Source organism: Notothenia rossii (assembly GCF_949606895.1).
Source record: "Notothenia rossii genome assembly, chromosome: 7".
Classification (NCBI taxonomy): Eukaryota; Metazoa; Chordata; class Actinopteri; order Perciformes; family Nototheniidae; genus Notothenia; species Notothenia rossii.
The window spans coordinates 24,533,834-24,546,446 of record NC_136905.1 but is presented as its reverse complement, the minus strand read 5'-3'; the positions used below and the strand labels follow the sequence as shown (position 1 = coordinate 24,546,446).

The 12,613-nt window shown below is 40.6% G+C and overlaps 1 protein-coding gene across 1 annotated transcript; it reads left to right on the top strand.

Moving 5' to 3' along the window:
- Positions 1 to 3,259: 3,259 nt before the first annotated feature.
- Positions 3,260 to 9,421, top strand: irx2a (iroquois homeobox 2a). The gene is made up of 3 exons (XM_079641293.1): positions 3,260 to 4,299; positions 5,528 to 5,933; positions 6,699 to 9,421. Exons 1-3 carry the CDS (start codon positions 4,060 to 4,062, stop codon positions 7,571 to 7,573), a joined length of 1,521 nt encoding a protein of 506 aa, XP_079497419.1. The 5' UTR covers positions 3,260 to 4,059; the 3' UTR covers positions 7,574 to 9,421.
- Positions 9,422 to 12,613: the final 3,192 nt, after the last annotated feature.

Here is a 12,613-nt window from a genome sequence, read left to right as displayed (position 1 = left end):
TAATCATACTGCTATATCCTCCTCAGACTGTATTGATTTCAGACCAGTTCAATATGACTACATAACTAGTCCATTTCCCTCCTACACCACCACATGCACTATTAGTCATGCACCTGCAGACAAGCATAGTTAGAGTGATAGACAGCCACAACCATGCATTTACACATTTACGCAGCTCCACCCCACATTGCCCCCAACCCCCCCAAACATAGTTAACACATAAAGCCAAATGCACATCATAGAAGTTCATAAAATGTAAAAGGTCCACAACAGCTCCACTGCAGAGGTTCAAAATGTTATGGAAAATCAGAAATCAATATTTATTTAGTCACATGGGTAATAAACAAAGGGCATGACATCAAAGCTACAGTATATCCTTTAGCTATTCAATTTGACTCCGGGCAATTTACTCAAAAAAGGGTTAGCAGTTAGCAATCATCAGCAAGTGCAATACATGCACTCTGCCAGTTGGACATTATTCAGGGGTAAATTATGTTGGGAGAGAATAGATGAGAAATCAATAGCTGTTTCCTTCATTTATGGAGGATGACATTATTCACTGATATAGAGTTATCTGAAGTGAGCAGAGGTAGATAAAATGCTTTAATCCATTAAGCAGTCATACGTATAATAAACATCAATATGTTATACGTCTATTTGTTATTTCTTCATAGAAAATAAGAAAGTCTTAATTTGTTAATTTCAAAACATGATGTGGGGCCAAAAGTGTGTTCACATAGAGGGCAAAATAAAACTAATTGCAAACTTATGACTTTGTTTAAATTGTTATGTCTGTACATGTATCAAGTTATTTGTTATTAAAGTAAAAATGCAGTTCCCCGCAGTAAAACAAGCCCAAACATTAGGCTGTTGGACAAGTGGGGTATTTCTTTCTTTTCTTTTTGTCTTTCTTTTTTGTTTATTAATATACCTCATGACCACTCACCTTAACACCATCAGCTAAATGTATAATTTGTGTTGAAAGTCACTGCAGTTAATTTCTGTAAGTCTAAAGTGGCGATAAGGTCATGCAGGACGTTGCATCTGTATGTCTGACTCCACATCTTTTTCCCTGTCTGCCTCTTTGACTGTCTGACCTGATGCTTTTCTGTCTTGCTTCATCCGCCTGCCTCACAGTGTCTATACTCTCTATGCTGTCTTTATCCGTCTGTCTCTCAGTCCGCGTTGTCTTTCTGCCTGTCTGTCTGTCTGTCAATCTCCTCTCTTTCCCATCTCCTATATCTCCATCAGGCTGGGACTAAAATATCTTAGGAGCTCCAGCTTGTCTGAAACTGAGACCTGGAATGCACTACTGTGGAGTTTAAAACACACACACACAGACACTCACACACACACACACACACACACACACACACACACACACACACACACACACACACACACACACACACACACACACACACACACACGTACACTCAGTGATGTTACACGACTTACTGTATGGTTAAACGATGGTCTGTGTGTAGAGGAGACAGTGCCCCCTGGTGTGGGCCGAACAGTACTCCCAGTCAGCCACATCTTGACCCAATCTACAATAAAAGTACTCATTTAGTCTTCTGGGATTGATTAGTTCTGCCTGAAACAGAGACCACACTAAATATTCCTGAAAAATAAAGGCCATTTCCTGAAAAAGATATAAAAACTTTAGTAGGCTAAATTCCTTGCAAAATCTTCACACTGGACTAAATAATTATTAGTAATGCCTGCATATTATTGACACTAAATGTATCATACATGTCATGATGGTGTTCACTGCTTAACTAATCCAGAATATGGTTAGCTTTTTCAAACATTGAACATTAATTAGCTTTTGTAAACAGTTTTTAACATTGCTTTTAAAAATGAATAGTTCAAGGTTTCTTTCATGTCAATCTCTCAGCAGTCAGGCCTGCTTTAACAATAATATCTAATCAAAACATTATAACTTTGACTTTAAATGTAACACATATTCAAAAGAAAATGTAATAGATTTACTTTTTTTGGTTTCTATAATGCATCTGTGATGTATTTATTTACAACATTAAGAAGAAGAAAAAAACAGTAGAAGGATTTTCGAAAGTGTTTTAATGTGTTATAGAATGGTGTTTTGAGTAATGAAAAAAATACCTTATTTCCAAACCTGCTCTGACAACACAATACCAAATACATACATTCCTATATTACTGTATTGTTGTACACATTTGTGCTAGGTGTCATAATAATCATAATACTGTCATGTCTCATTTAAAAGTAGTACACATTGAAAATGGATGGCTGTAATTAAGATTTGAATACAGGACATTATGGTGTATTAATTAACATAACTGGAATGTACACATATAGGCTATACAATTGGCCTTATTTTTGTATAATTTGCATGCATTTAGGTGCTATAAATAAATCAGTCAGACCTGCTAACAGGCACGCTGTATTGCACCTATTTAAATGGTGCTGTTGCTGTTTACAACACTCAGACCACACTGCAGTGGAGGAACAAGCACCTGATGGATGAACACATTCATTCTGATGAATACTGATGAGGAAGACTGCTAGGCCACTCTTCTTCTTCCACCTTGACTGCCCGTTCCAAAAAAACCTCTGTCACAGTTTCAGGTTTCCACCCTGCTGTGCTGTATCGCTTGTCTCCAACAGAGGTCATAATGCCTGTAATCACAGTAATAAAGGACAAGGCTGTGCCCTGTTTTGCATGCAGAGACAAGTGCAAACGCGCATACACATAAACACAACAGTGTGTAGACAGGTAATGCCCCCAAAAAACTGGCAAAAGCTGTCAAACTCGCCTAATTACGCACACCGGACAGTGTGTGTGGTGCCTGCACAGAGGAGAGATTGCCCCTCATAAAACTACAATAACCAGCACCAATGGCTTATTATTCCTGATGAATGTAATTGTAATAATAAGCGATGAGTGTATTTGAGATGTGCTAAGTGGGGGGAATTAAGGATCCGGGCACGCCTCTCGCAGACCAGAGCGCGCACTGCCTGGCGCGCGTGCACCATTATCGGTGCTCGAATGCATTCATGGATGTGTTCGCGTCTGATAGCTGGACTGACGAAATAACCAGCTGCAAGTGGAGAGCACTGGCCATTTTATACTACCCCCCCCCCCCCCCCCTTCTATTTCTCTCTCTCCCCCCTCTCTCGCTTTCTGTCCTGCTCAGTTGTTATGGGAGTGCGTGCAAGTTTTGATCACAGAGACGGTCACAATCAACCTGACCTTTAAACAATTTTTTGTTTTAAACGACGGCAAAAAGTAAAACATGCAAACTGATTTTGTATAGTTCTTTCTCTCACTGCAAGACTATGTATGTCCTGGTGCTGCAATAAGTAGGCCTATACCCATCGAAAAAAAACTAAAAAAAACTCTCTATGAATATATCGCTATTTTAAAATGTAAGAAATTAACTTTAAAAGAACATTTCAAAATGACTCAATTATAAATTCTGATACATGTTACCTGTTTGGAGAATTTTCTGGAAATAAATGACAAATGCAGAAGATTGTACATGTTTGCTTTGCTCAGTTACATACATTTCTTATTTAAAATGTTTTGAAACCACGTTAAACTAAACGAGTCTCGTTAAGGTGGACAGAGCCCACTTTTTGCAGTGTGGAGTCTTGGTTTTGTTTCGAGTCTCCATTTCTACGAGGCAGAAAGGGGGCGTGGATGGGATATTCAGATGAGCCGGAGTGACAGCTCCAATTTCCCCCAATGCTCTGTGTGTCTGAAACTCCACTGGCTCCTTCCCTTCTAACTCCTCACTTCATAGTGCTGCGTACTAAAAACATCGGACGCTAGGGGATCAAGACGCATGCCACATTGCCTCTATGTGGGCACTTTAACAGATCTTTCAGGGTTTTTTTCCCAGTAAGGGGGCTGTGGAGGGAGGACTTTTTTTTATTTTCATTGTCCGATGACGGTTTGCACGGCTGATTATTGAGTTGATTTTTTATTATTTTTGGCTGTTGTTGCTCGTCGCCCTGCGCGTCGTTTTTTCCTCTTTTTTTTGGAATCGGCGACCCAACGCGCGCTCACCCATGTCCTATCCTCAGGGTTACCTCTACCAGCCCCCGGGCTCTCTGGCTCTTTATTCGTGTCCGGCATACGGGGCCTCGGCTCTGGCTGCTCCGCGGAATGAAGACTTGGCGAGATCGTCCTCTGGCTCAGCCTTCAGTCCTTACCCTGGATCGGCTGCTTTCTCCGCCTCGGCCGGTGCAGGCTTCTCCAGCCCGCTGTCATACTCAACGGATCCAACTACGGGATTCCCATCCTACATGGTAAAATATCTCATATATCAATCTATGATTCTTTATGATAAGGTTTCAAAGTGGCTGAATTTGTCAGCGAGTTAACGTATGTAAATGTTTAGCTGTCATTCGCTCAAGATTAAATCGGCACAATGTGTTTTGTTATGATCCCTTTATCAGTAAGTAGCCTACAACTTTCTCATTGAGTGCACGGTTGTCTTATGTTTATATCTATTGGCCTTTCGTCGGATTGTTACTATTAAATCCTTAACCTCGTTGGCTTAAATTGATTTTTTTCAGCATGAGCTGCAGATTATAATGGCTTGACCAACGCTTAGCATTCACTGCGCAGCTAATTATGGAAAACAGAACACCAACTAATATTTTTATTTCAGCCTTTTAGCAGCTAAGCAGTCAATTTGTGTGCCATAGGAAATTAATATTACACAAGCTATTACTCTTTCTTCTACAGCAGTCATTAAAATCACCAGGGGATGAGTAGACTTTATGCTGAGTTGAATAAACGGAATTTTAACATGAAAAGCATGACTTGCAATGCTATTGTCATAGGGCACTTGAATCGTTTTAGGAAAGGTGCATATCAAGTGATTTGCTAATGGGATTTGTAATGCTGCAAAGAGAAGATATGTTAACACATTGTGACTGCCACAACAAAACAAAAAGCAGCCACTGAAAGAAAATGAGGAAGTTAATGGGTGATTACAGAAAATTGAAATTTCCCTTTATTAGCTTTATGGCTATTAACAGGAGCCTTGCTATTAGTTAATCCGATAATGATCTTGACCATTAGTTAAGCATTAGTTCGTGCTTTTCCGCTGCCTGCTTTTACGCTCGGTGTATTTAGCCTCGCCTGCATTTACATTTTTGTTCCAACTAAATGAGGAGCTTTGACAAATGATTCAAGCACAAAATAAAATATTAATTGTTTGTTTATTTTTAACAATACACTGCACGTATTGTTCTAAAGACCTGTCAGTGAATTAGTACCACTCCTCACATTTTTCACAAGTTTTCCAAAATAACAATGACTAAAATGAAATAGATTGTTTCAGTTGTTATAATGTCTTTTTAATATATATGTGTGTGTCCTTAAAATGCCATATCAATTGTGATAAGTAGGCCTAGTTGTGTAAATTAATTAAAAGTAGGCTAACATTGATGTCAAATAAAAAACATTTTTTAAACTCAGCGTTGGAATACACACAACAGAATTCTGACTGTTTCAACTTTCCTCCAGAGCTCTCCATATGACGCGCACACATCGGGCATGGCCGGGGCATTGAGTTACCACCCATACGGGAGTCCAGGGTACCCCTACCAACTCAACGACCCGGCTTACCGCAAAAACGCAACCAGGGACGCCACGGCCACCATGAAGGCCTGGCTGCAGGAGCACCGGAAGAACCCGTACCCGACTAAAGGGGAGAAGATCATGCTGGCCATCATCACCAAGATGACCCTGACGCAGGTCTCCACATGGTTCGCCAACGCCAGGCGGAGGCTCAAGAAGGAGAACAAGATGACATGGGCGCCCAGGAATAAGAGCGAAGACGAGGACGAGGAGGACGGGGACGGAGATAGGAAAGAAGTGGATCGCTCTGAAAAAACGCTGGATAACAGCGAGGCTTCAGCGGAGGATGAAGGTGGGGTATTATCTGGCGACCGAGCCAATGATCCATTTAACAATTCGGGGTAGCATGGGGGCTAGAGGGAGGGGTGGATTCCCCTTGTATTTACTGCTCAAGATATTTAGGGAAATATTGCTGGGTTTTGAAATGAAGCATGGAATTATTATATCCTGAAACACATTTTTAAATAATCTGTCTTTATTTCGTTTTTTGTATGTCTTATAAAATACATCTGGCAACATTTATTGTATTACTAATAGTATTGATTAATATAATTGTGTTAATGAAAACGAGGTTATAAGACTAAATGACCTGTTAAGGTGAACGCTCTATTTTCTGAACATGATTAATGGAAGGTCACTGGCAAAGTAGACACATAACATAGCAATCCACATGAGTGGCCTTAATGTTAATGTCATTATCCTGATGACATCTTTGCATAATTATGTAAAAGAAATACAGTTTTTTCGTAGCATATTTAAAATGATATGAATAATGAATGTCTCACTTATTCAAGCCCAACACATTGTTGATGGCTTTTAATATAAATGGATACAGAATATACTTTGACGATAAGATGATTTTATAAATAGGTTTAATTTATTTATTAGACAGCGTTTGCTTTTGTCTTTATTTTATATGACTGCTCATTACATTTTAATGTGTCTACTTTTAGAGATGACATTTATTTATTTTCTATTTATCCATAAAATGTTATTTTTTCCTGTAATTATTGGCTATTTCTTTATTTTAATTCCACATTTTCTCCTTGTGTCTTAGGTATCAGCTTGCACGTCGACATTCTGACGGACCACTCGTGCTCTGCAGAGTCTGACGGGGAGAAGGTCAGCTGTCGTGGGGGGGAACTGGGCTCTGACCGGGCCGGCGACAAGTGCGAGGAGGACGGCGAGGAGCAGAACCACGACAGGCGGGCTCAGCTTTCACCCATATCCGTCACATCGTCGCCTCTCACGGGAGTAGAAGCTCCACTCCTCAGTCATCACCACCACCACCACCTCCATCATCTCCACCAACTCCACAGTCAGCGCGAGGATTTGGCCCGGAGTCTCGTCAATATCAACACTATCAGCACCAATAAATCGTCTCCCTGCCTTGATAGCAGACCTTCTTCGGGGGCGCCTCAGAACCCCACAGTCAAGCCCAAATTGTGGTCGCTGGCGGAAATTGCTACCTCGGACCAAAAGCAGCATCACCAGCAACATGGGCAGCCCGGACAACCGAACTGCCCCTCCTCCAGCGGTGGCCTCCTTACCCCCCCTACGTCTTCCACCACCTCCCCGGCTGCCAGTTCCCCCTCCCTCTACCCAGCCCCCTCCATCCTTGGAAGACCTATTTATTACACTTCTCCCTTTTATAGCAATTACACAAACTATGGCAACTTCAGCCCCCTGCAGGGCCAAGGGATCCTGCGGTATACTAATTCATCCGGAGTGAGTCTGGCTGCTGCCGCCGCCGCCGCTGCCGCTGCTGCAAACGAGGGTCTGAGCTCCTCTCACCAGGCTGTGGAGGCCAACACTAACCCCAAACTCAGGCCAGACTCCCCCCTCGTTAAACATAACCCAAACCACATTGTTGTTGTCGAGCCACAACAGCTTTTCCGACCCGCACATTTAGAAGCAAAGAAAGGTACGTAATTACACGTTTCGCCACGCTCTTAAAACAAACAATAACCATTTTAAAGACTCATTTAATCTGGTGTTAAATCTTGAGATTGTATGTGTTGTAAACGTGGGAGGGAAACCGCTCCACGGCCGAGGTAAAAGGAGTTCACTTGTTTGCAATGCAAATTACCTGGTTTTCTTTTGTGACACTTCAATGTGTCATAGTAGCCTAGTCAAACCGTGGGTTGACTGTTTTGGATAAAATTAAGATTTTTTTCAAGCATGAGACATAGCCTACGTGGCATTTTCTGACACTATTGACATATTAAGATTAATACGGTTTTAGGACCTAATATGAGACTAAATTACTTTTTAATATGGATATTTTACAACGCTGTCCAACCATACCGACGTGTATTGTGGCCTATAATTAGTGATCGACGCAGTGCATTTTCTGAAATAATAAGTAAATAATTATTCAACTTTTTTTTACAACACAACGCGTACTTTTGTTCTTCTGTTAAATCATCTATTCTATAGTATTGAATTGGAAGACAGTGGGGATATGAACAAATGCGCAGAAGTACACATAGGCTACAGATAGAGACGTTTAACATCACCCCATTAAGGACAGACCTCAGATCAGCCTAACCACGTGCACACGCAAACACGCGCGCGCACGCACACATCACACAGTGGCAGCCTGTGAATCCAATAAGCAGAGAAATGTTGCCATAGCTTTGAACAGGAATCCTATTTTTTATGTTTCCTCTGATGTGTGTGCGCGCACGCACAGTGGGCCCCAACCTTATCTTCCAGCTTAGGATAATTATAATTACACAGGGTCAGCCAAAAGCAAACAAATCAGTTAGTTTGCTCTGCGCATTCATCTTGCAACTTTACATCTTCAAATGTCACTTAGGTTATTGTGGCGGTTACTTTTCTTGCGCACATTCAAAGCTCTGCCTACACGCCGCTGGATAAACGTTTCCCCCAGCAATTAGGCAGTGGGGATTTTAATAAGCACTTGCAGTATAGAGCTGTTATGGGTAGAGGGATGCCTTTGAGTTTCCTGAGGTTGTGGGGGGAGTTGATTATTTTATTGTGTGGGATTTTTTTTATTTCCATGGTCTGCAGGTAGGTGTCACAATTGCTTTGACTATAAAGTGAGTAAGGACACCACCCTTTGGTCCCATGTTTTAACCCCCATAACCTTTACTTCAAACCGGATCTAGTGCCACCATATAGTCAGAATGAAAGCTGCTACCGCCTCCTCAGCTGCACACAGGCTGAGACTCTCTCTACAGCACATGTTTGTCGGATTACTATTGTATTATTTCAGTTGTTTGTTGTAAATGCATTTGTGGGTAATGATTTCACATTGTTTCCAAAATATCTCCCATTATATGTGATTTACATGTTATTTCTCAGGTTCCTATAGTTTGCTTATTTGCCACGGTATATTGTTTTATTATATATTCACGTGTGGAAAACATAATTTGGCCTTTCTGTGAAACCGTATTTGTAAAAGGAGGACGCACAGCGGACGGGACTGAAGTGAACTTGAAGACTTCAAAGTGGAATAGCCTACATTTGATATTTATTTTTTTAAATGATGGCGAAATGATGCCTATAATTTATGCAAGTTGTATTGCAAAAATGGGAAACTGACATTGTCTGTTTGTTTTGTAAATATATATATTATGGACGGTTTTTATTTGAGACGCATTTGGGAAAAAGCTACACAATCTTGTTATCAGGAGTACTTTTACTAATTTATATCTTTGAATGTAAATAAAATAAACGCTGGTAAAGATGTACTGGCGTAGTATGATATTCATTATTCAAAGGAGAAAATATTAAACTGTTTTCCCAACTATACATACATCTTGGGGAGTCATTATTTTATTTACAACAGACCTGTGTTTAACACTCAGGTATTTTTTATTCACCCTGCTCACTGTTCGTTTTATTTTTCCACTCCAAACGCAGATGGGAAATGCTTGATGAATTTTGCTTTTCATAAACATTATGAGTTTTCACAGATTGCACAATCCATTCTTTCTAAATGGACCATCATTTTCTTTTAGGGCCTCATTCTGGTCAGGGGAATCTCCCTGGGCCACATATTCACGACCTTGATTGGGATAAACGACATACTTATTTCATTTTTCTCCCCTTTTCCCCTCTCCCCTCGCCCTGCCACACATTTATTTTTCAGTGTGATTAATACAGCCGTGGGACGCATCGGGCATTATGGGCTCCCAGCGGGGCCTGTCCCTGGAGCTTTTTAGCCTGGTTCAGAATGGGTCAGCCCTGCCTGCTTCATTACGGCATGGCATTGAGCAATCCATAAAAGTCTATCTAAGCATCTGCCAGCTCCAATGGGCTGTGTGATGGGCCCTAATCGGACATGCTTTCCTCTGCTTTTCATCATGGCTTGGTTATTTCAGCGGATTTAGGACACAGCTAATTAAACAATTTTGAATAAAAAAAAGCTCAGGTTTAAGGATGATGATAATAAGCATAATGCAAAAATAAACAATGAGTCTACTACTAGTTCTAATAATAATAATTATTTTAAAACAACTTTACACACCATTTTAAATTTATTTTATTTTACATTTCTATGATTTAGAAAAAGTATTTTCAATATTTTGTCACACACAGTGGAGGCTGAGTGTGAAATACTCAAAGATCAGATGTATAATATTCCCATCCTCCAAGAGGAGGCCTCCATCATCGCTCCCAGCCAGACTAAAAGCTAATCCTTCATTTTCCAGTTGAATTTCAGTTTGAGTGTTGTCCAAATCTCAAGGGACTCCCTTTCACCTTGGTTTTCCTCCTCCTTCTTCAGACCCCCCATGCCTCATCCAAGGAAGTAATATGTGGCTGCCACCATGGATGTAGTGGAGGGTAAACCCACCCAAAGTCAGTCAACCCACCTTTTAGGCTGACAGTGAAACAAATTCATGGGTTATTTTGCAGTGAACAGTTTCACAAATGCCAGAGATGTTATGAAGAAGAGTCTTTGAAGATAAATATATATTTAGGCAGGACCTTTTAAAACTTTTATTGATTTGTTGTATAATTGGGTGTCCACCTTTAATCACCACTGCCTGATACTATTGTATTTTACATTTATTCTTATTTGCCTTTATTTGGCCGTCCCCTAGGAGGACATGCACACTATAGCCCCTGGCCAGCTTCTTCTTCCTCAGCCCAAACACTTTCATTAAATGTTTATTTATTGAAATGCATGCTTTATTCTCAGGTGGGTTCCCCGGGGACTCAGCACTGTAGTCAAATATCACCAGAGGCACTCTCCAAAGCACACAGAGGCCCTACCTCTCTCTCTGGCACGCTCTTTCTCTCACCTGCTGCTGCACCCTCCAAATGTCAACATTTGTTCTCAATAAAAAGCAGTTATTGTTTCAGTAAAACAAAAATTGCTCAGTAACCGGTCGCCTTTGAACATATGCAAAGAAACTTCCACCCCACCTCTTTATTTGATTGAGAGCAATGGTAGTTGAAAATGGGAGCAAGGCGTCCATTGCACATGACAAAGCTCAAGCTGTGAGGCCCGTTATGAAACGATTGTGAATTTATTCCACAATTAGTCACAGTTGTAAATGAGCATTTGCGTCCCTTTTGAAGAACCCTCATTGCCTCACATTCGTTTAACTATTAGCAGAAGAAACAACAGTGCCCTTGACACTTTATAATCCTCAAGCCAGAACAGACTATTTACTATACTCTACCAAGACCCATGTCAAGTACAAAACATTTCCAAGCTTACGCTTTAAAGAAAAGTGACAATTTAAACATATCTAGATATTTTTTAATTTCATGCATGGCATATCAAATACAGTCATAATCCTATCATATAGTTTACCAAAGAGGGTGTGTCCATCCATGCTAAGGACAAGTTGTCATTGCAAGCTAAATTGATGGTATCACATGGCTCATAGGCTTCATGCGAGTGTAGACTGGAGAGCAAGTGGACTCATTTCTCTTATCGTTGATCAAATAAGCAGCTCGTATATGCAGATAATTCATGAGCTCTTTGTATCCTTTATCCTCCCATCAACCCTTTCTCCTCCAAAATGCTTCAGACATTAATCTCTGGCGCACACCTGTGTATCGCTCCAACAGGAAGTTGATGCAGCTAAAGTAGTTTTGATATAGCATTATAATGTTTTTCAAACAGTAATCGTAGTAGTTAATGGGGAGGGATTTTAAGTTAGAACAATAGGAACAGATTCATTTACTAAAGATAACCAAAACTTTAAATGAAAAAAATACATATTCAAATTGTATATCCTTGTATTGATGCAGTATGTGTATATATACTTCCACTTAGGTCCTAAGTGGTCAGGGACAGGCTAACAACGTCTTAAATGGAGAATGCAATCTATTCAAAACCTTTATTTTAAATACATTTCTATAAACTAATGATATCAACAACAATTCCAATGCTGTTGTATTGCACATTTGTAGTGTTTTATTACATGAAGACACAATACATGCCAGCCATTCAGTATGGAACAGCTCTTTACCCTTTGATTGAACCTTTATTTAATTCAACCCTCTCTGATACTGTTAAATCTTTCATGGTAAATCCACGCATTGTGAGTTAACCATAAATACTACTGAAGTTCAGACCTAACCGTAAGTAGAACTAATATTCAGCGGAGAGTGAGAGACGGGAGAGAGCGGCGGTACAAATCAGGTACAGGTGTGTTTAATAACGCACATCAAAGTGGACCGGGGACTTTAAAAAATGAGTCCGGGGTCCTGTCCTCTCGTAAAGGTGTCAGCTGAAATGTTCACTACTCTGGATGATCAAGGGGAGTAAGCTGTGTAGGGTTTTGACACACACACACACACACACACACACACACACACACACACACACACACACACACACACACACACACACACACACACACACACATACACACACACACACACACACACACACACACACACACACACACACATACACACACTGATCCTCACATGCTTCTCACTCCCTACCGAACACACACACACTCACGCACACTCTCTCAG

What these genes read in the sequence shown, in the direction of transcription:
- irx2a (XM_079641293.1), top strand. Translation starts at nt 4,060, where the DNA reads ATGTCCTATCCTCAGGGTTACCTCTACCAGCCCCCGGGCTCTCTGGCT. An exon ending in CGGGATTCCCATCCTACATG is followed by an intron (nt 4,300 to 5,527) that starts GTAAAATATCTC and finishes ACTTTCCTCCAG; the next exon opens with AGCTCTCCATATGACGCGCA. An exon ending in GGCTTCAGCGGAGGATGAAG is followed by an intron (nt 5,934 to 6,698) that starts GTGGGGTATTAT and finishes CTTGTGTCTTAG; the next exon opens with GTATCAGCTTGCACGTCGAC.